The sequence below is a fragment of the Leptodactylus fuscus genome, chromosome 4 (assembly GCF_031893055.1).
Source record: "Leptodactylus fuscus isolate aLepFus1 chromosome 4, aLepFus1.hap2, whole genome shotgun sequence".
Classification (NCBI taxonomy): domain Eukaryota; kingdom Metazoa; phylum Chordata; class Amphibia; order Anura; family Leptodactylidae; genus Leptodactylus; species Leptodactylus fuscus.
Window position 1 is genome coordinate 140,963,358 of NC_134268.1, and position 24,410 is coordinate 140,987,767.

At 41.9% G+C, this 24,410-nt stretch overlaps 1 protein-coding gene across 1 annotated transcript in view; it reads right to left on the minus strand.

Annotated features, from left to right (window-relative positions):
* ITGA9 (integrin subunit alpha 9) overlaps positions 1 to 16,103 on the minus strand; it is a 306,868-nt gene extending 290,765 nt beyond the window's left edge. The window contains exon 1 of the mRNA XM_075271089.1: positions 15,771 to 16,103. Within this exon, the coding sequence (XP_075127190.1) occupies positions 15,771 to 15,955 (185 nt within the window). The 5' untranslated portion in view covers positions 15,956 to 16,103. The remainder of the gene's footprint in view (positions 1 to 15,770) is intronic.
* Positions 16,104 to 24,410: the final 8,307 nt, after the last annotated feature.

Below are 24,410 nucleotides of genomic sequence, written 5' to 3' on the forward strand. Positions count from 1 at the left end.
TGTAATAATTAAAGTGGCTCTATTTATTTAAGACATATACTTAGGATAGATCATCAGTATCAGATTAGTGGGGTCCAACACCTGGCACCCCCACTGATCAGCTACTGCTGCGGTTGGATGTGCACAATATTCAGAGCTGGAAGCAAACAGCTCCATACATTGTGTAGTGGTCAAACTGCGCTATTGCAGCCTAGCTCTCATTTACTTGAATGGTTGCTCAGCGGCAGTGCTCCAGATCAGTCACTACACAGTGTATGGATCTTTCTATTTCTGAGTCTACACAACGTGCAGATCCAGTGGCGACAGCAGCTTATTGGTCAGGGTGTCAGCCTTATTATGCTGACCTATACTAAAGAAAGGCCATTAATGTCTAGGTCTTGGAAACCCCACTATCATTTCACTATAAAGAAAACAGAACAACAGGTGGCAGTACTGCTACCCATCGAAAAAGAAACACAGAAGGATCACAGAGTCTACAGGAGATCAGTAGGCTAAAATGAAGGGCCTGGTATTTGCACTTATCGGGACTGTATGAGAGGGCATGTGACAGGCCCTGATGTGGGCATTGTGCAATACTATGGCAAGGACTTTATGTGACTGGCACTAGAAAGACATAGCACAAACATTTACACAGCATGCTACAGGCTAATAACCTTAGGAAGTTAGGGGGTATGACCTACATGGCAGTATGTATGGTATGCACAATGCTACCCAAAGAGAGCACAAGAAAAACTAAAGTAGCATAAGGAGAGACACACATGTGAACAAAAGAGGTAACATATTAAGCTTGTACATGAGGAATAAAGCTGAACATGGCGCGACACTACTCCTGAAGCTACTACTAGCATTATTGAACATAGGAAAAGCCCCCTATGTGCTGGAAGACTTTGCCAGTATCAGGCAGGCTATATGTCACAGACTCTACCTACGTGAGTGAACTGTGTGGTCTGCGGCCACGCATACAGCTTTTGCACTGAAGACCCCAGTGCTGTAATGAACGTCTGCCTCTCTTCACCACACAGCTCATTCACAACAGCGTGCAGAGTGACAAGATGAACACATTGACCAGAAGACGACTCTCCCTGATAAGGGCTGCACAATATGTAGCCCACCTGGTGCAGTCTACGGTGGGAAGTGGCAAGATCAAAAATGAAAAAAAACATTTGTTTTAATGGAAATTCCAATCATATGGAATGTATAAATAACTGAGCATGGAGTTTCATACTATATGGTGCTGGAAAAAATGTTTTCTTCACAGTACCTAAAATCTGTATCCATCCAATAGCCTGAAATGTATACCGTAAAAAACAACTCTGTGTGTTTGTGTCTGTATTTAGTGGCTGGTCTGAATAATGTCTATATACCACTACTATCTGTGTCTCCATAGCAAAGTAACCATGAGGAGGACCAGCAAGGATTGTGGCACCCAGCTCCATGCCCATTTCCTAGACAGTCTATAACACATTATACTATACCCAGTGAATCAGCAGATACACATTCCCTCCCATGTTTTGGTGCTACATTCATGTTTCTGTGGGGGCTCCAGCCCCATAAGTGTCCAGTTAGATTAATGCAACCAGATGAATCCCAGGAGTCTTTCACAGCTTCAGGTTCTTGTAAAGCGTAAAGTTAGTATAATTCTATCTGAAGGGTCTCTCTCACACATTTGGGTTACCTGCCCTAAAATTAGTTCCTTTTAGGGAGTGATCGCAAGGGAGATCAGATCCATTTGCCATGTAGATTTAGCTGAGTCCCAAAACCATTTTGTTCTGGGTTTCCTCTCCAAACTTCTCCCCAAAAAGTCCAGCCTTAATACCTGGTTAATCCAGGCAGCCAAACTATTGATCCCTCTAAGGTGGCATGAGATGGACCCCCTTCCATCCCCCAGTGGAAAGTAAAGGTTAACCAACTCTACAGATTTGAAGCGCTCTGCGGTTGGGGGACATTCTGCTTCATCTAGCTTCCTCTCCACCTGGGAACCTTGGTACCTACACACTTGCAAGGGTACTTAGTTCTCCCCTCCTCCTAAGTTTGTTTTTTTGCAAATTGGCTTCTATATGCCTCTTGGTGCCCCACATGCACTCACTTAACCTACTCTATATGGACATCTCTGGTGTTACTTGAGTCTACCAACTGCTCGCCCTCTTCACCCTCTCCCCCCTTCCATTTCTGGTCTTGATATCTGTTATTGACTCATTTATGTAGACGGTTGTTGTGCTGCTGGTTTCACTGCATTGCCTGTGCCTACTATTTGTTCTTTTATTGAAAAATTAATAAAGATTGAAAAAAGTTAGTATAATTCTATATATCATGTTCAATTTATGTATAACGTATGCCTTGTTTCATTTTACAAAATTTGTTTATCCATATAATATTACATGGGTAACATATTTATGTCCATTATCATCCCAACGACTGGTTATGACAAGCATTGTGTGACTCATGGAATATTCTAAACATTTCATGAAGCATGTTATTATACTGTATATACCTGTCTCAATGGCAGGTCACATACTACAGAGTGTGGATTGGGAAGAGATACATTCAATTATAACTCTACCCTCCGGTTTCTGCTGCATCCAGTGCTATTTCCATTGACATCTTTTCACTTGTACTGTTCTATTATAGAAACCACTTCACAGTGAATGTGGGCCTAGTGAAGAAAAAAAAGCACCACCGGAGGTCTGCACTGAAGTGATGAGTGCCACAGATGGTGTGAATGATATGCAGGGAACTGTACTTATTACTACACAGCCATGAGGCTGGACCTTATCTAGATCACTTGTGAGCTGACATTGTGCTATTGATCTAACAGCACTTTCCCTTTGGCTCTTGATAAAACTAAGTACAATATATTATTACCTCTCATCTCTCTACTTGTGATATCCTGCAGTACTTTCATGTGGACTTAGGTGCCCAGGATGGATTCATGGATATGACTCCTGCATGACATTTGTTGCTCGATTCCTTTTATTAAATACATGTACAGTGAGCAGAAGAATTTGCAGCTATTTGTATTATTGATATTAGTTATTTTTAGAGCACCAATAATTACAAATAATACAAAATATAATAAAAACAGGTACAATAGACTAATATAGTGAACAACTGGTACAGTGGGAGAGAACTTGTAAGGAAAAGGGGAAGCAGAGTAAGTGACGGAAGCTATTCAGATGGTGTGATGGCAGCAGGGTTATTGAAGGTTGCAGACCTTGCTGAAGTCTTGTAGGTTGTGATTGTAGGGGCAGTCTTATGTATCACTTAGCGCATTCCAGAGTATAAGGGATGCACAGGAGAAATCTTGGAGTTGGTTGTGTGAAGCATGGATCAGATCAAAGAAGAAGGCCATGAGAGAGTCTGAGATTACATGTGGGGTGTTAGAGGGAGATCAGGTCAGAAATGTATAGAGGGGACAGGTTCTGGATGACCTTAGATGTTGGCATTAGTATTCTCACCCCTTTCCACTGCAACCATTTTTCGATTTTCAGTTTTTACGCCTCCTCTTTCTAAAAGCCATAACTTTTTTATTTTTTAGTTCACAGGGGCATTTGGGGGTATACACTTTGTGGGACAAATGGTACTTTTTAATGGTACCATTTAATGTCCAATGCAATGGACTGGAAAGCCCCCCCAAAAATTCAGAATAGGGTGGAATTAGAGAAAAACTTACGTTTGTGCTACTTTTTAAACTTCTACCTACTTCTATTTTACAGGGTTCGCTGTGTAATGTATTTTATGGGTCAGTATGATTACGGGGATACCACATTCTAAATTTTTTATGTTTTAAATAATCCCTTAAAAAATTCAAAAAGTTGAAAAAAAAATTCTTGGGAGTTCATGCATTTTATCACTCATTTTTTTTTATTGCCAGTTGTACTTTTTATTTATACCTTTTTGGGCAATGTCTGTTGTTTTTGACTGCCTTTTATTCAAATTTTTATATGAGGTGAAACGGAAAACGGTAGTTCAATTATTTTGACTTTTTTTTCCTGTTACGGCATTCACCCATTCACCATGTGTTTGTGGCTTGGGAATTTTCAAAAGCGGGAGTGCATGATTTGTTTATGTTTATTTTTTTACTTATTTTTATTACTAATCTAGGGAAAGGGGTGATTTAAACTTTTAGGGTTTTTTTGAGGGGGGGGGGGGTTGGCTGTAATCTGCGATCCTTAGATCGCCTATTCCATAGACTTCATAAGGCTTGCGGCTGTAATAGGAACGGGACAGCTTGGGCGATTTCAGAATATGGGAGTTGTCCTCCGCTGGAGAAGGAGTGGGGGCGATGGGGACTCCTGGGGGGGCTCTTGAAACTATGGGGGGCATCATTTTAAACAATGTCTGAGATCAGAGTGAACTGTCATCATGGACATTAGAACCTGGTCTTCAGTGTGTAATACAGCGAATACCTGGAGGTTATGGTGACCACTCTGCTTCATTCTGCCATATTATTACAGAGGATGTGTAGCCTCAGGTGTGAGGTCTGTAGATAAATATGATAAGTCAGGCCAACCTCCAATGTACTTGTAGGCTGATTTGCATATTCATACAAATATAATGATCTCTGTAGTGCTTTATGGGTTCCTCGGCCTCAAAGGTATGTTTCTGCTCCTATTACAAACCTCTACACAGCACAACTATTAGTTTGGGAGGTCTTTTGGACATGACAGTCTACCTTTAATCACAATAGTAAACCTTGTTTCAACATGCAATTTCTGTGTCAACTTCTGCTATGATTTGTGAAGCAAAAAGAAATAAAACAAAATTGTGTAAAACTATAACTACTGTATTCTATTTTACAATTTAGCACTAATCATGGCAAAAGACACAGAATAACAGTAAATGGAGCAAAGTACTCAGTCATTACTGTTATGTCCAATAAAGCAGGAGACCAAGACTTTTCAATATAAACACAAAATATATCCATGTCCAATTACATTTGTAAGTGGTTTTAAGTGACAATTGACTACCCTATGTTAAATACACTTAAGGGGGTAATAAACCCTATTTATTGCAAGGATTTGGCTACGGAGACTTGCTTTGATCACATATCACTCACAACCTATCCTGGGATGACCTTCTCAGAGATATGCTCTGCTGCTACAGAGTGCCATAAATACTCATTTTACAAATGGTGTAGCAGCTAATAGGTTAACACCCTATGGATCAGCACTTGATGTGCACTTTTTGCCAGCACAGTACACTTTCCACCACCTTACAGCTATAAAGCACTACAAGATATCCAACATACATGAATACACCATAAATATGTACAGAAATTGCTAATATTGCTCGTTATTATTACTATACCATATTTGTCATGGTCGTGCATGGTGTATCTTTCTTAAGCCCGGTTTACATCTGCATTCAGTATACTGTTCAGGGAGTCCACTTGGGGACCCCCGAATGCAATACTGAACGCATTAAAAAGCAGTGAGCACTTAAAGTACAAGGGCCCCATAGACTATAATGGGGACCATGTGGTTTCCGCTCGGCGTCCACACGAAACATGCGGAGAGAAAAGTGCTGCAGCAGCATGAATACATCATTAAATATACATTGCAGGATGAAGCTGCTGTTCACATTTCCATTACCTGTTTGCCACCAGCAGCCATTGTGAAAACTATGACGAATGTATTTGACACTGTTATGGCACACTACAGTCACAGGTGACAGAAACGTGGACAGTGGCTATACCACTACTGTCATATATGTATTTACAATCAGCATCCAGGAACTTTTATCCTACTTAATATATGCTTTTTATAGACCAATATATGGCCCAGTATGTAATGTAATATAATCTGCAGTAATGGAGCATATGACGAGATATTACATTTCTACTCAAAATGAGGTAAAATAAATATTATAATAATTGGATACATTTCTGTAGTTTTTTTAGATAAATATTATAAAAGTGGCAGGTTTACAATCTGGTTACATGACAAGGTCAGACTAACTTTATCCTTGATGTTATCAGTAAATACAGAACTGGATACAGCAGTTTAGAAAAGGTCATTGAAATGCTAAAGTCCTTTTATGGCCATGTGTAGTGTAATAGGCAAACAATTCAGCGAGTATACGAGGAACTGTAAATGAGAGAGCAGTACACAAATCCCTGTCCTCATCTGGTCAGGAAGGAGCCATGGGGCTGCAGCACTAGACATGTCAGGTACTAGATACTATCATCCAACCTAGTCATTCTCGCTGACAATGACACTTCCCGTTTAGAGACTTGTAGTGTGCACACACATACTCTGACACTGTCCAATCTGTGTTACGTTACAACAGGAAGAGTAACCCCTAGTTGTCAATTTATACATTTCTAGGAAGAACAGTAGAGGAACAGCACAATGTGAATTTCTAAAAGTATTTACTAACATAGACATGTTAGAAGTGGTGACGCCCCCTTTTGAACACCTACAACTTGGAGCAATTGGCTAGATTGCTTTTACTGGTGAGAGGGATTATGATAATATGACTGCAAGTCTACCGGGAAATCAGGAATTTTCTACTTCTGCAATGTAGATGCCATGGAGAGAATATGGCCCCTATTTTCTCTGGAACACTGTGCTCTGCAATAGTCTCTTTCAGTACATTGCAGCTAAGATTATGTGTATTCCAGTAAAGGCAATTCACAGCAATACTGGACTTCCACAATATTGCAAATTCAGAAATTTCCAATATTGGATTATTCTACTCCTGAAAGCCCTCCTAAGAACATGGTCAAAATGATGTCAGAGAGGCAAAGAAAAGGGGTAGAAATAATGTGTAAGCTCCAACTTTTCTCTTCTCCTCAACAACATAAGTAATTATTTTACCTAATATTTTTATGTCCCTCAAACACTAGGTCACTTATAGCCATATAAAGTACAATGTATAAGTAGCTCAATATCACAATTATCTGAAATGTTAGCTCGTCACTGATCCTGAAATGTGACAACCTCTAGGAGTGCTCCATTGACATCTTGTATTCTAATGTACCCTGTTTCCCCGAAAATAAGTCATCCCCTGAAAGTAAGACATAGCAGATTTTTTGTTGAATTGCCTAATATAAGGCAATAAGGATAGGAGACTTGCAGGACAAGCTTCCAAACATCTATAATTGTCTCAGATACCTTTCTCCTGCCTAGAAGAATATTTAAAGAGGTACTCCAGCATAGGCCATTATTAAAGAATAGTTTTTTTTGCATATATATATATATATATATATATATATATATATATATATATATATACCATATATATATATATATATATATATATATATATATATATATATATATATATATATATATGTAGAAAGAGAGAGAGCGAGAGATCTGTTTTAGTTCATGTGCCATTTTCTCATTTTCTATCATCTTGGCTTCTTCTTATCACATATCCCATTATGCATCTGGTTTTTCAGAGACACAAGGAGAAATGTTTCATCACATGGCACTATATATGAGTCCTAAATATAGCCAGCCACACACATTATATGTACTATATATTGGTCAAACGTTCAGATTTAGGTAGAAATGGCCAACCATCTAATGTGTATGGTGGCGTCCCAACTCTGCACTGAAGGGGGATGTCAGAGGAGGAGAAGACTCAGCAGTTGGATTTCACAGAAGAGCAAGCTCTAGACTGGTGGTTAGACTGGGATCATATAACTCAGGGGACTAGAATGAAACAGTCTTACAATGTATGGATGTGACTGTTGGAATATTGCTGAATATAGCAGAATCTGTCCTGAAATCCAGATCATACATTATTGCCTTATACTAATATCATCACTATTATCATTATATCAATTTTTACTAGGTAGGAATTATTATAATATATTTTTCCAACTTTTGCAAAAGCAGCTAGGAAACTGGACCATACCCCAAAGCTTTTAATAACACCAATGGATTGTTCCTAGTACTGTACTGCCAAGCCATGAACTGTCTTCATGTAAACAAGTCAGGGAAAAGCTTGGCGAGACTAAATACACTATTTCTACTCGTCCAAAGAGCAAAGCATTTTGTGTCTGCTAGAGAAGCAGGATGAGTCCTGTCATCCCCATCTGTGTAAATATATATATATATATATATATATATATATATATATACACACATTATCAGACCCTTGTTAAATATACCTTTTATTAATGACTTCAGTACTGAGTACTAGTAGGCAGTCCTGGGTGTAGCCCATCAGTACATGTTCAGGACTTCTACAGACGAGCAGACAATAGTCACATGCCCCCCTGCTACCCCTGCTGTGCCTCTTACTGAGAGTTGAGAATCCCTTGCATCCCACAGCAGACGCACCTGAAGCAAAAAGTAAGAATAAAAATTAGGTGGTCTTAGGGCTAGTTCACACGGTGTTGGTGACGGCGTATTTTGGTCCTGATTTTGACACGGGAAGCCGCATCAGAATAGGACCAAAATGAGCCTGTCTCGCCTGTTGCAGCTTCCGACAGTCGTGGCTTCCCACTCCAGAGTACGCCCAAATGAATGGGCCTAGTCCAGAGGGAGCTGTCACGAGGTGGACAACCTGAAGAAAGGGCAGATCGCTTCTTTTTTCTGTGAGCGGGAACAAACCGCTCAAGGAAAAAAGGACCCTAGCGGTCTGCATAGACCTCTATTGTGAGCAGGCGGATTTTGAGGTGGACTCAGCATCAAAATCCGCCCCCTCTTGCCCCGTGTGAACAAGCCCTTATGATTCTACTTTAGCTCTACTTATGTAAGCTCTGGTTTTATAAGGACCATATGCAAAGTGGACACAAGCCTGGCCCCTGCTGCCTGCTTCTGCCATACTCCATATTTCTCCATATACACTGGCCATACACATACAGTCAGGAATGGAAATTAATTGGAACCCCATATGCAGATCCCAGGCAGCATACATGCAACTGAAGGTTATTTAGTGAGACAATTTAGTCAGTCATATTATCATAGTTAACCATGAATTTTGGCCATTGTGCCGTTCAATAACTGCATCCAAAGCAAGCAGTCAAGATATGACTAATTAATTTACTATAACTATGAATACACAGCAGTCACGATGGGGACACATTAAATTCTGGAATACCAGCTCTACATCACAGTATGACTGCAGCTCTTCTCAGTAAAGAAAGATCCCTGGTAAAATGCCACAACATGGAGAGTATAGGCTGTAAAATTGTCCTACAAAGACACAAATCTACCAGACCCTGACACTGAGATCACCTGGTAGAGAGGAGGGTCTCAGCATCCTGGAACCTTGTATGTGTGACACCAGGGGAATTTAAAATATTGCTATAAAATCTGTGTTGCCAATTTTGCTGTGGATTATTTGGAGACCCAGATCACACATGGACAGATACTTGTATTTAAAAACAAAACAAAACAGTATATTCCCCGCAGCAATCCCCTGGCTCTCCTGTAGCGACACCTGCCTGGCCCCCCACCATTCTCTGTATATTGGCCTCCAGCTATGACAATCCCATACTGCAGCAGTCACGTGTCAACACATCATTGCTGAAATCCAGGATACATGGAAGGAAGCACCAGGGCATTGTTAAAGTAAGTGGACCAATTTAATTTCTAAACACTCAACTTTTCTGCAAAAAGGGAAATTTGCAACAAACTCTCTAGTATATATACATGTTCTATATAGGTATAATAAATTACATTTAGCTGTTATTTTCAATTATTTAACCTTTTTCCTGCCAATGCCATTGTTTTAATCTTCTGGAATTGTACACGAGCATCTAGCCTACCCCAATGTGATCTTATATACTTGGTAAGCTAACAGGTATGCATCTGTATTGCAGCGTATTACATTAAAGGCAATACTAGAAGAGTTTATCTGCAATACAGCATCTAACAAACATGGCATAGGAAATTACAGCTTTGACAAAAAAACAAAAGGCATACATAGGTACCCCGGACGAGCAGGGGTTTGTTTGCTGTTTTGCCTATAGTTAAGGCTGTATTTTATTTTTGCTTATTCTGTACCTGATGTGAAGGTTTATTTATTTTTGCTGTTGTTCAAAATTAACCTGTTTGCACCAGCCATCACGTGCCTATCTCTGACTGGTTGGGTGGGCACCATTGCTGATACCAAGTTACCTTCCCCACAATACTTATGGGGAGTCAATCCATGGTGTCACTGTAAAGGCATTGAGCTTAGGGATCACAGAGAGGACATCTCTGTTTGGGTATCTATTTATTTAGCTTACATATATATATATATATATATATATATATATATAGCGTCCTCATATTCAGCAGCATTTTACAGATAGTGTCAACACTCTTCGATATCAGGCTCACAATCTAAACTCCCTATCAGTATGTCTTTGAAGTGTGGAAGGAAACCAGAGTACCCAGAGGAAACCACACACAGAATATACAAAGTCCTTACAGATGTCGTCTGGCTGAATTCAAACCTAGGAACTCCAGCACTGCAAGGCAACAACACCAACCACTGTGCCACCGCGCTGATATTATCCAGAGCAGAAAACTTCTGTAACAGCTGGTCAGGAGGATGGCCAGCATATGTACCCCTGTTAAAGAATAAGGGGGTTGTGGACCACTGTTGTGGTTAATGCAGGCTGTTGTGGCTAGTGCACCCTCTGCCAATCGCAGGCAGCATACAGAAGTCCACTCCTTGCTGGCTGATAATGATAATAACTGGGGTATATGCCCTTAATACTGTCATGATTTATGCAGACTATGAGTGTCCAATGCTACTACAGTCAAAATAGAGGATGCTGACCCTGTTGTCCACTCATTTATACTGCCCTCAAAGTTTCTTTGACACACTGGTAAAATAGAACTAAGTGCTTGATTATGATGTGATATGTCCCCATACCCAGCTCTAATAAAAGCCATGCTGCAGAAAAAGAAGTCTCAACCATGAGACAAGGACCAATTGGAAGAGTTGGAAGCATAAAACTCCTACCGCCTCTGGATTGTGGTGCCTGAGCCTGCAGGGCAGAGGAAGGAAATCAGATAAGAGATGCAAAATGAGCTCCTATTCTCCACAACCTCATGTCCGTACATAAGGCACCATCAGCATGAATGCGTCTCATAGACTATATGTGATATGAAACCAGTTGTCATGGGCCAGCACACAGAATTCATTAGTAGTCTAGTGCTGGAAAGAAAAAGTGGGCACCTCTGACACCATTACCTAGCCATACCACATACATACTTACTCCAGAAGTAAACCTATATTGTGGCTACAGCTGTGGTCCCCAACATCTACTCCTAGGTACCACATGCTCATGTCAGTAAACTTCATTCACAAATATACCTCAAAAAATACCTCAACATTAACAGCGTAGTCAATCTTCACTAGCTTGGCATATGATAATCTAGTTTGACAAAAGGAGTAACTGAGTATCTGATCCATGAATAAGAAAGAGTAGAACATGGTCACACTTACAGTCCTTCAGACCATTACAGACCATTCCTTCTGGGCGTTACCTTACATCTCTACCATGTGCCATGTACCGTTCCTTCTGGGCGTTACCTTACATCTCTACCATGTGCCATGTACCATTCCTTCTGGGCGTTACCTTACATCTCTACCATGTGCCATGTACCATTCCTTCTGGGCGTTACCTTACATCTCTACCATGTGCCATCTACCATTACTTCTGGGCGTTACTTTACATCGCTACCATGTGCCATGTGCCATTCCTTCTGGGTGTTACCTTACATCGCTACCATGTGCTATGTACCGTTCCTTCTGGGCGTTACCTTACATCTCTACCATGTGCCATGTACCATTGCTTCTGGGCGTTACTTTACATCTCTACCATGTGCCATGTACCGTTCCTTCTGGGCGTTACCTTACATCTCTACCATTTGCCATGTACCATTCCTTCTGGGCATTGCTTTACATCTCTACCACGTGCCATGTACCGTTCCTTCTGGGCGTTACTTTACATCTCTACCATGTGCCATGTACCGTTCCTTCTGGGCGTTACCTTACATCTCTACCATGTGCCATGTACCATTCCTTCTGGATGTTACCTTACATCTCTACCATGTGCCATGTACTATTCCTTCTGGGCGTTACCTTACATCTCTACCATGTGCCATGTACCATTCCTTCTGGGCGTTACCTTACATCTCTACCATGTGCCATGTACCATTCCTTCTGGGCGTTACCTTACAACTCTATCATGCGCCATGTACCATTCATTCTGGGCATTATCCTACATCTCTACCATGTACCATTCCTTCCGGGCATTACCTTACATCTCTATCATGTGCCATGTACCATTCCTTCCGGATGTTACCTTACATCTCTACCATGTGCCATGTACAATTCCTTCTGGGCGTTGCTTTACATCTCTACCATGTGCCATGTACCATTCCTTCTGGGGGTTACCTTACAACTCTACCATATGCCATTCCTTCTGGGTGTTACCTTACATCTCTAACATGTGCCATGTACCATTCCTTCCGGGCATTACCTTACATCTCTACCATGTGCCATGCACCATTCCTTCTGGGAGTTACCTTACAACTCTGTCATGTGCCATGTACCATTCCTTACGGGCATTACCTTACAACTCTGTCATGTGCCATGCACCATTCCTTACAGCCGTTACTATTCCCCTTGTCAAAGTGGTTTTCCCCTTTCATACTGAATCCGTCAGCATTGACTGGACAATGTCAGATATTCTGGTACCACCCAATTGTTAGTTTATTCATACATTTCTATGAGGATAAAGGGTCCCTGTTCAGTTCAGATAACACTGTCCATGTGACATACAAATTTCCTGGCATAGTCACAACTCAGCTGAAGAAACATCACTACTACATGATAGTAAAGTATGATGTTGTGAGTTTCTGCTTGACCACAGGTTTAGTGTCCTGTACACAGCATCATGTGAACACAGTAGACCTGCAGTCAGGCAGGGACTCACGGCATCATAATTCAGCCAAGACGGAGATGGTTTAGGACATGTGACTGTCACAAAGATGGTTTTACCTGAACTACAGACCACTGTCTGAGTTGGCCCCAACAGAAGAACAACACAACATCAGGAGGGGCTCCGGAAGTTTATAAGATATAGGTTTATGTATTTGCAAAGAAGCCATGTTAGTAAAGGTGACATGAATCTAATGATGCCACCACTTTTTATGAGTTTTGGTGATTCTTTGTTTCTGTCATTAGACTGCTTGTGGTTATACAGTCATATGTAATATGTACAAGAAAAGGGAAAAAAATAACATCAATGGATATATTGTATTTCTAATATTCTCCCATCACCTTGGTGTGTAATACATATATACGGTAATCACTAATAAAGAAAGCAAAATGAACAAGCAGGGAACAGCAGTGGTAGTTTAGGAGAGTCTGATGGTAAAAGAGAAAGTTTATTGTTCTCTGATAATGATGAAAATGATGCCTATATGTACTGTATAACATAGGTACGAGCTGGCTATTAGATTGTCCATAGGGGAAAGATTCATAACTTATTAGTGTCTACTATATCGAATACTGGCGTTTGACCTCCTCATTTTTATAGAAAGGCACGCACCTCACTTACACTGATGTTCAGAGTGCCATACCTAGGTTAAGTATAGGTGCCTGTGCATATTCATATGTTATGTCAGTGTGGTACAATCATTAGTGCACATGCAGGTATATTTATTATATTTGCTCTTACAGCTGGTGTGTGATATTTGATGTGCACGACAATAATGGATTGGCAGACATCCACTAAAGACAGATGATTTTCTGTAGGTACAAGGACCACCCTTGTACAATTATTAAACTCTGGGGTCTTTTCAGACCCCAGAGTTAAATGATCCGGCGACCCAGGGAGGATACAAACATAAAAAATGCTGTAACTTACCTCTCCTGGGTTCCGGCACACTGCCCGCTGATGTTGGTCATCTTCACGACGCAAACCTGGCTCATGGGACATCTGGGATATCACCAAGTAGGCCTGAAGCCTTCCAGAGCCCAGGAGAGGTAAGTAACAGTGTTTATTATTTTCCCTCACCTCTCCTAGCCCTCCGATCATTATACTCGAGGATCTGAAAAGACCCCGAGTATAATGATAGCAGTATTCGTGGGGTTCATGGCCTTACTTACTGATCCCCCTCCTGCTCACAGCCGGAGGAGCAAGGATCGGTAAGTAAGGCCATGGGTCCGTTACCTACTGGAGTTACTATTAAAAAAAAAAAAAAATGTCCCGGGCCCTGTGGCAGAGGCTACCACTGCTACTCTGGTAGTTACGCCCCAGTACCTATGCATATGATATTTATTATGTGGGAAAGACCAATCGCACATTCGGAGTGAGGATATGTGAACATATGAGCAGCATAAAGAATTACACCAAAATAGAAGGCAGGAAGAATGAAAATACAATTCCAACCTCCCTGATAGCCCAACATTTTAATCAAAAGCATAACCTAAATTATAGCGAACTGTCTGGTTGAGCAATCTGTCATCTAGACAAGGGTATATAAGGGGGAGATCTGGATACTTTTCCTTCTTAAAGGAGTAAGCGAATGGATCTTTTGTATGAATTCCATCAATCCTAACGGCTTGAACGAATCATTTGACTTCAGATGGTGTTTTTTTTTTTTTTTTAATAAGATATCCTAAAATAATCCTGAATGGGACTGTGCTTTGTGCCATTTGTTGTATATTTTATAGGGTAGAGGAACCTTTGAGGCCAACTCATGATCCAGGGCCCAATAATGGCTGCTACCTCTACTCCACCTATAGCCATGCACGTCAGGGATATTCTAGGTCTATAGAGGCACTTCTTATCACTGCCGTGCACTGTCTGTGCTGGGAATAACCTGTGAGATGTGCAGGATCTCCAGCATACACTCAGTCTCAGCATCCATGCTCAGTTCAAGGAGAGAGAAGTATGGCTTATAGCCAATGCTTATAGCATTTAGTATTAGGATAACATAGACAGGGTCAGTGTTATCTCTCTTTTCTCATCTGCTGTGTTATCTCTCAGCTGGCAAACATCTACTTGGTTGTTGATACTACTTCTTCACATTGAAGTGTTTGTGGCCAGTTTAACCCTATATCTGAAATATAAGTGAGCTACTTCAGAAAATCTGTCTTCAGTTGATATCTGTCAATCCATTATTGTCGTGCACATCAAATATGGCACACCAGGTGTGAGTGTACATTAATATAATAAGCATACCTGCATGACGGTACCACACTAGCATAACAACTCAATGTGCACAGGCACTTATTTACATGACCCAGGTATGATACTCTGGATGTCAGTAAGGCTGAGGCCCCAAGTTGCAGAAACGCTGCTTTTTTGTTGCAGATTTTGCTGCGTGTTTTGAGCCAAAGCCAAGGAATGGGAAATATATCGGAAGTTCTTATACTTCTACCTTCTGGCCAACCCACTCCTGGCTTTGGATGAAAATAAAAAATGCAGCAAAATCTGCAAACAAAAAAGCTGCATTTGCCCAATGTGGGGCCTTAGCCTCAGGGTGGTGAATGTAAAAATGTGTAGGAGCCACAGGGCATTATTGGGTATAGTAGCCAGTAATAGGGGACAGTCTATGAACCCCAATACCCTGGGGACAGTCTAGTAGCCGTCTCCTAGCTATGTTACACAGATAGGCATGGTCTCCCCATCAGACTCCCCTCCCCTATAACTGCTGTCCCCTGTGTCCCCCAGTCATAGTGATATGAATGGCCTGTCAGAGCTCTGCTCACCTGGAGCACAATGTGAGTGAGGCCATAAGTGTGCACTCCCCCATAGACACAGCAGTATGGGATGGCACCCAGTCACCCCGCCAGCTTACCATCTTGTGTCATCATGGTGATGCTCCAGAACCGCATAGCCAAAGAACGAGCCATTGGGACCTTGGAAGAGAACAGGGTGATCCACATCTATATTGTAGGCGCACACCAAGCTGAGGGACAGCAGTCCGAGCAGTACTTCATAGGGACTCCAGCGAGCCGAGCACTGGGGTCCTGCAGCCATCATCCCGGGTCACCTCCAAACTGCTGAGCTTTACCCAGGGCCGAGACACAGATGCCAAGTATAGCACACAGTCTCCAGGGGGTAGTGCCGAGTGTGTGACCGCTGCCCGGCTCCTCTCAGCAGTACTACAGGGCACACTTAGCTGCGTCCTGTGAGGGAGTGGAGGAGAGAAGAACTCTCAGCGAGCGCAGCTGGACTTGTACTACGGCACGGGCGCCATCTAGTGCAGGTTATGGGGTAGTGCAGGGGAGCAGCTGGAAAGACTGCAGACCCATCCTCATACAATGTAACCTGCTCTCTATTGTTCCGGACAATTTACAAGTCACAGACAGCACTTTATAAAGATAGCCTGGAAAGTCAGAGAGAAGCCATGATTTCAGGGTGGTACATAATATTTCCTATATACCAGTTCACAACCAGGATATGTGGCATAGACATACCCACACATAAATATTTCCCTATCTGTTCCTATAGATTTGAGCAGTATGAGACCATACACCGCTGCAGACACACAACATAAAAACATAAGCAAAGTTCAAGGACTCGATTTTGATTTCACATTTTTCAAAATATTCTGTAGCACTTTGCAGACATTGCTGGTACTTAGGCCTCATTCACACAAACGTATTTTTATCCGCAATTGCAGATAAAAGTACGGGCCTATATATTTCTATGGGCCCATACACACAGCCATAGTTTTTGTAGCCATTGAAGAGCTAAAAATTATGGAGCACATCCTATACCTGTCCAGATTTCCAGCTCTGTCAATTCATATGGCTCAGTGAAAAGCATAGATATTGATCAATGTGACATCAATGACATTATCACTGACCCGCACACTGCACACAACTGTTTGTATGATGCCTTACTGTAGGACTCACCATCTAAAGTAGAGTACCTGGAGGTAACGCACACAAACACGAAAAATGTACAAACATCATGTAGATGCTGCCCTTATACTGTCCCAATAGCGACCCTCTGCACAGAGGCAGAACATGAAGTCCCAGGGCCCCAATGTACAATCTGTACAAGGCCCCCCAAATATAATGTATTATTTATAGTGCTTGTCTCCTCACAAAGGAAGAGACACCTTACAGGTATGGTCCCTCAAGTTACAACCCTGCTTGTACATAACTTGTCATGGGCAGTGGATTGTGGACCCGCTGTGCTACCGTACTGGTTTGACTTGGGGCCACCTCTAAGGGCGTTATCCCAGCAGACTCCCCGATTTTCACCCTTTAACCTCTATATGGAGATCAGGTCTTCGAGGCGGGGAATCCGCCAGGCGGCTTCCTTCTGAGGTGGTTGCGATTTGGTAGCAGCTGATCACACAGACAGAACTGTGGTGCAGGGGGCCAAAGAAACAGGATTAAAAAATGCATAATGCAAACAAGGATTAAAAGCAGGACAGACAGGTAAATAGGATAGAATCAGACAGGGAAGAAGACAGGACAAACACAACAGGACTAGACTAAAACACCACAGGCAAGGACTCTGGGATAAAACAACTGAGCAGCATGCATGCACACATATAAAAATCAGAACATGATACACAGACACCAGAATAAAACAGAATAAAACATTCATGTCACACAACACATACATTGCTCAGCCAAAGTGGGACAAAAGACACAAACATATATATATATATATATATATATATATATATATATATATATATATATATTTATATACACAGGGAAATGCTGGAGGAAAGACTCCCAGAAGAGCTGGTTAGGTCTTCACGCTGCAGGAAGAGCTGGACCAGGTACAGGCTACAGAAGGAAACACTCAGCAGCATAGAGAGTCAGAAACTGCACAGTGTGAACCAGGGGCATGCCGATGTTTGTACTTGCTAGGGGAGTACGACAATGGGAGAAGACCATTAAAGAACCATAGGTGTAAAATAGGTGCTAAATAAGTCAAGATGGAGAATATGCTGGTTTTTCTTACTCCTAGTATTATATTTTCCCACCAACCCTTTCAATTATACCTTACACCCAATCACTCTAAGGCTAGGTTCACATTAGTCTTCAAACTACGTTCAGATTGTCCATCCCCGAATGCTCTTGAAAAATGAGGAAACGGAGCAGAAACCCAGTGGATAAATGCAGGTAGCCACTTTTTAAGCAGATTAGGTCTCCGTTCTTCGGATCCCCAAGTAGACCTGAAGAATAGATAGACCAGACCTGGGCAAAGTCCGGCCCCCGGGCCATATCCGGCCCTCTGACTGATTCAGTCCGGCCCGCACAGCTCAGTCTAGGGAGGCGTGTCTAGGGGGCGTGTCCAGGGGGCGTGTCTTAGTGCCGGCCGAAGATGGAGATTTGGAGCGTGTCATAAAGTAGTGAGAGATGTAAGGTGAGCTGCGGGGGGGGGGGAGAGAGAGTGTGTGTGTGTGTGTCTATATGTGTGCCTGTCTATATGTGTGTCTATATGTGTGTCTGTCTATATGTGTGTCTGTCTATATGTGTGTCTGTCTATATGTGTGTGTGTCTATATGTGTGTGTGTCTATATGTGTGTGTGTCTATATGTGTGTCTGTCTATATGTGTGTCTGTCTATATGTGTGTGTGTCTATATGTGTGTGTGTCTATATGTGTGTGTGTCTATATGTGTGTGTGTCTATATGTGTGTGTGTCTATATGTGTGTGTGTCTATATGTGTGTGTGTGTGTGTGTGTCTATATGTGTCTATCTATCTGTATGTGTGTGTCTCAGCAACCTAGAGGCAGAGATGGAAGGGGAATGTTATACTAGGGCAGAGATGGCAGATGGAGGGGGGGGGGACATGAAATGGGGAAAATAAAGGGGGATATGAAACTGAGGGAGAAATGGAGGGAGGGGGGGACATGAAACTGGGGGTTGATGAAGAGGGCACTTAGACTGGGGGGGACATTAAACCATGGAGGTAGCTGTAGGGGGACCTGTCTGCCTCTAGTTGCCCCCAGTTTAATGTCACCCTCCAGCTACCCCTACGGTTTAATGTCTGCTTCCCGATTTTAATGTCCCCCTCTAGTTGCCCCCAGTTTCATGTCCCGCTCCAGCTGTCAATTTATTGCCCTCCTCCAACTACCCCCACTGTTTAATGTCCCCTCTAGTTTCCACCAGTTTATACTGAGGCACCAGGAGGGGGACTTAATACTGTGGGGCAGTTGGAAGGGAACATTACAATGTGGAGACATATAATGTACGGGTGACTGTAGGAGGATTATACTGTGTGGGAGCACATGGAAAGATGATTGGGAATGGGCGGAGTCAACGTAGAAGTGGGTGGAGCTAAATTTGTCGTGACGCGGCCCTCTAGCATAGTTTCAATTTCTTATGCGGCCCCATGGGAAAATTAATTGCCCACCCCTGAGATAGACGAACGCTAGTGTGAACCTAGAATAAGAAAGCCCTGGTTAGTGAAATTCATAGTTCAGGATTTCCAGCTGCCTTCTCTGAGTGTCTGAGTGATCAGTACTATTGCCTTGCACTTGCGATGGGGTTCTAGATTCATATTGGACAGCGTTTATGTCTTCACCCCATGGTTATATCGATTTTCTCTGATTTAGTTTTAAACTCCATAAACATTCTGACAGGTTATTTGACTTCCTTGAAAATTGTGTATAGTATGAATGTGTGTTTGACATATGTAAACTAGATTGCGGGGACTGGGCCTGATGGAAATGATAACAGTCTTTGTACAGTGCTACAGGATATGTTGGCAGGCACATGGAAATACTGTTAAAGAGGACCTTTCATGTCCTCAGAGATGTGCAGTATTACATGCCAACAGTACGCTGAATTCAGGGCACAGTCAGCTTTCACGGTATGTGTCCCAGTGCTGGAGATAATAGTGTTGTTAATTTCGGCACCAATATGTCTCCACTGTCAGAAAAGAGGGCCTTACAGCCTAGCTTCATCGCTCCACATGACAGTACTTGGGGGGGGGGGCGGTTCATCACAGCACAACAATGACGCTAGGCTGTAAGGTCCACCTTTCTGACAGTGGAGATATATCGGTGCCAAGATTAACAGTTCCAATATTTTCAGCACCAGGGCGCACTGCTGGCTTTCTAGCAGTATGTAATACCACACATCACTGAGAACATGAACGATCCTCTTTAAATATAGCCAGTTTAAGCTCTGGAAGGAAGTATTGTAGGCTGCAGCACTATTAGCACAGATAGGAGCATGGACTGGTCCTGGAGTCTGTAAAATTGAAGTCAATATGATGTATAAAGGAAACAGGCATGCAAACCTGCTTAAATTTAGAAAAGTCCCTACAAGTATGCCACCTCCTCTTCATCTCATTCCTTTAAGGGCACCTTGGCAAATGAATTTTTGTTTTGGTATCTAAGCAGCGATCTGGTGTACCTAGCCAACAGCTGCCCACCTCTGACATAAAGCTGCCCACTCCTCAAATCCCCTCATATCACTCCATGAAATATCTCCTTAATAACAATCCACTCACATTTGTACTGAATGAGTCACTAAAAATAAAAAGCATTCACACAGTGCCTCAATGTCAGTGTTCCTTTGGTGCTTCTCATGGTGTGCATTCTTACATTAATTCTTCAGTGTATTACGCACTCTATCTTATCACACAGCCCTTGTCCTAGAGAGAACGCTGTGGGATTGGGGATAATACAGTCGTTGGGTTAAAAAATAAAATCTGCTTTTTCACCATAACAGATTATATTTGCAATGTAAATGAGATGTTGACAGATGCTCCACGTGAACCAATGCTGGCTACATTTATAGGTGTCCCTCAGAAGTCGACAGCTAAATAAAACAGTGTGTGCGGCTGAAGTGGCTGCCAAGGAACCAGGCAAGATGCGATAAATCAGCCTCGGTACACAGCTAGGAGTTAGATGTAAACCTTACCACACAGTTTGAGCCAAGGAAAAAAATTCTGAATCTAACTATAAATTTTCCCAGTGTCACATGACCCTGAGTACACTTCATCTTCATAAACTGACATACCCATTCCAGTTTCATCAAGCACATTCTCTTAGTAGAAAAGCACATATTTTCCATAGTAGCCAATAGCGTAAATCGTGCTATACTATACTAAGGATTGTATTAATAGAACAATTGTATTGGATTGTATTAATAGAACTTCACTAATTTAATTGGATCATCAGAAACATTCCCTATACTGCAGTCATGTAGGTATCATATATAGAGCACAGCCCTGTTTACAGCAGCCTGCATTATGATCTGCTGATAAAACTGCTCTTTTAATGTTTTACATGTTTTTAAAGGGTTCTCTAGTAGTAAATATTCAAAGAAACTTTCCAGTAGAGTGGCAATTTATATTTTACTACTCACCTTTTCTGTCTAACTGCTGCTCAGAATACGTGTTTATGACAGCCCATACATTATGGACTATGCAGAACTCCTGTAATTGTAACCACAGGATGTACTTGTGTCACCTGCAGAGCACCGGCATCCTGGCACGGGAGGGAGCCCCGTGGCGTGGACGCCACGGCTGAGTCAGCCGCCGAATCCACGGCAAGATAGGGTGGCTCACTACTTTTTTCCGCTACTAGCTAGCTAAAAAAAGAAGCCAGCGGCTCCCATTGAAGTAGATGGGAGCCATTTTTGGAGTCTGATTTTGAGGCAGATTCCGCTTCAAAATCCGCTCCAAAAACTCCATGTGAACATGCCCTAAAAATGTGTGTTGGTGCAGTTTTAGGAATTTGCAAACAGGTGTTGGGTAATGTTTTTATACAACTGAGCAGAGGGGCGCCAGAATTAATGTTACTGGTGGGTACTAGATACCCCAATCTGATGGTTAATAGAGCTATAGTACCAACTAACACTGCATGAACTATAATGCATCCTGGGTCCTGAGAAATGGACACCCTTCCACCAAGGGATACTCACAGACATAGAGGTAGGAGGGAAAGTTTGACTTGTTTTAATATATAACCTATCTGTCAAGAGCATGAGAAGTAACTATGGGGCCCCACTCTACCGTGACCACCTTAAGCAGCAAATCCAGTATTTACAATAGTGTACAATTATTTTGGTTTCTTTTACACATAGGGATATCACACAGTAACAGGGATAATGCACACAGTGTCACAGTAGCAGGATATTACAGTACAATGATAAAACAGTGATGTTACAGAACAGGGATAATGCACACACTGATGTGTGATACCAGAATAATGTATACAGTGATATCACAGTACTTCAAAGATAATAAACACAGCGATGGCACAGTACAGGGATAATGCACACAGTGATGTCACAGTCTCAGGATAATGTATACAGTGATATCACAGTACTTCAAAGATAAGAAACACAGTGATGTCAAAGTACAGAGATAATAAACACAGTAATGTCACTGTAAAGAATAATGCACACAGTGATGTCACAGTACCAGGATAATATATACAGTGATGTCACTGTACAGGGATAATGCCCGCTATGACATCACAGCATACGATGAATGAAATTATAATGATGTCACATGCAGACTAATGTCAATGCAGGCCAGTGGAGGAGTATTCAGTTTTCCATATTCCCTTACTTCATCCGTAGTTTCAATGACAATGGGGCCTCTTAGATGTTGCAGCTGATTTCTCGGCTATGCTAGCAGTTATGTCCATGCTGCCAATGCATCTTTAATATCTGCATACCTCTCAGCGTTGTAGACTGTGAAAGAGACACTTGTGAGTATAGTTCACTGGGTGAAATGTCAAAATTTGTTTGAACAGCTTTTTGTTAAAATATTAACACAGTAATATCTGCATACGCACACTTTAAAGGCATTATCTGGTTTCTCCAATTGATAGCATGTCTTTAGGAAAGACCATCAATATTAGATCTGTACGGGCCGAACCCCCACAGATCAGTTGTACCAAGACAGTGTGGCTCCCAGTATTATTTACAATCCAGAAGCCAAGCTGTTCGCTCACAGTATAAACTATAGCGTCGGGTGAATTCTATGGGACAGCACTGCATTACCTACACCTGCAGCACTGTCTCGGTACAGCTGATCTTTGGGGGTCCAAGGAGTCAGAATCACACAGATCTATATTAATCAATTGTAGAAATCAGATAACCCCTTTAAATTGGAATCAAATACACAGTTGGGAAACAGATCATTTCCGGAACAATATACTTAAGTTTATTATTATTATCATTATTAATATTATCATTTAAAGAGCAGCGAAGGACAGAGGTCAAAATTAGGGACTATCCCTCCAAAAGAGGAACACTGGAGAGGTATGATATAGGTCATCCAAACATTTGTCAGCCAATCTAATTTCTTCCCCCAGCTGATAAATATGCGCTGTTCAGTCAAGCTGGCATGGGTTGTCAGTGGAGAAAAAGGAGGAAGCTACTGTCAGATATCACTAGTGGTTGTTTATATTCCATGAGAACAAAAAGATTAGACTTTTCTAGGTGCCCAGTCCTTTCACCTAAGATCTTCTAGGAGGTTCTCATAAACATAAGATAGATAGCCAATCGAGTTGACATTGGTAGGTTTAGATGACTTGTCTCTTATGGACCTTTACAAGGGATACATACATTGGGAACCAATAAAGGAGTTTGTATGTACATGTTTGCATATGGAGAGCCTACAGAGGTGTGCTACAGCGCTGTGTAAGCTCTGCTACATCGGGCAATTGTGATTACAGGGGTATAGTTACGTGACTGAGCAGCTTCTGTGTTACAAAGGGCTTTACAGATGTTGCTGAAATGTGCCAAAGTTCTCCCCCCTCCCCCATCAGAGGCTCACTGAAGTACTCACTGAAACTCTACACCCAATATACTCCTCTTTCCTACACACAGCCTGCATGTTCTGTAGTCTCCTGATCTTCTATGAGACTCCATTTTCTTCAGCTTTCACACTGTCCAGCTTTATCCTATATAGCTCCGCCCACTGCCTAGCATGATCCTATCCTAGAATGCCTCAAGGACCTGTGATGATGTCATCACAGGTCCTTTAGTGTTGTGTGAACCTAAATTCCTTCACTGCGGTCATGTAGTGGTCATTTCCCAGGATAAAAAGTAGCCTATGTTTTAATTGGGGTTCCTATCTATGTATGTGGCAAATTTCATGCAAATCCATTCAGCCGTTTATGCGTGATTGAGAAACAAACATCCAAACTCACAAAAATCCAAACACACAAACTTTAGGATAGGAAATATATATATATATATATATATATATATATATATATATATCTTATTTATTTATTTATTTATTAACCCCTTAACGACCGGCCCATAGGGAATCTACGTCGGCACTGACAGGTCCTTCCTGACTGCCCTATAGGAAAACTACGTCGGGCAGTCAGGGAAGGATTCCCTGTCAGTGCCGATGTAGTTGGAGCAAGTCTTAGCTGTATCTTACAGCTAAGACCTTGCTCCATAACCCCCCATCGGAGGGGGCTCCGATGGGGGGGTTTTAACCTCCTCAGTTCCGTGATCAAACATGATCACGGAACTGAAGCG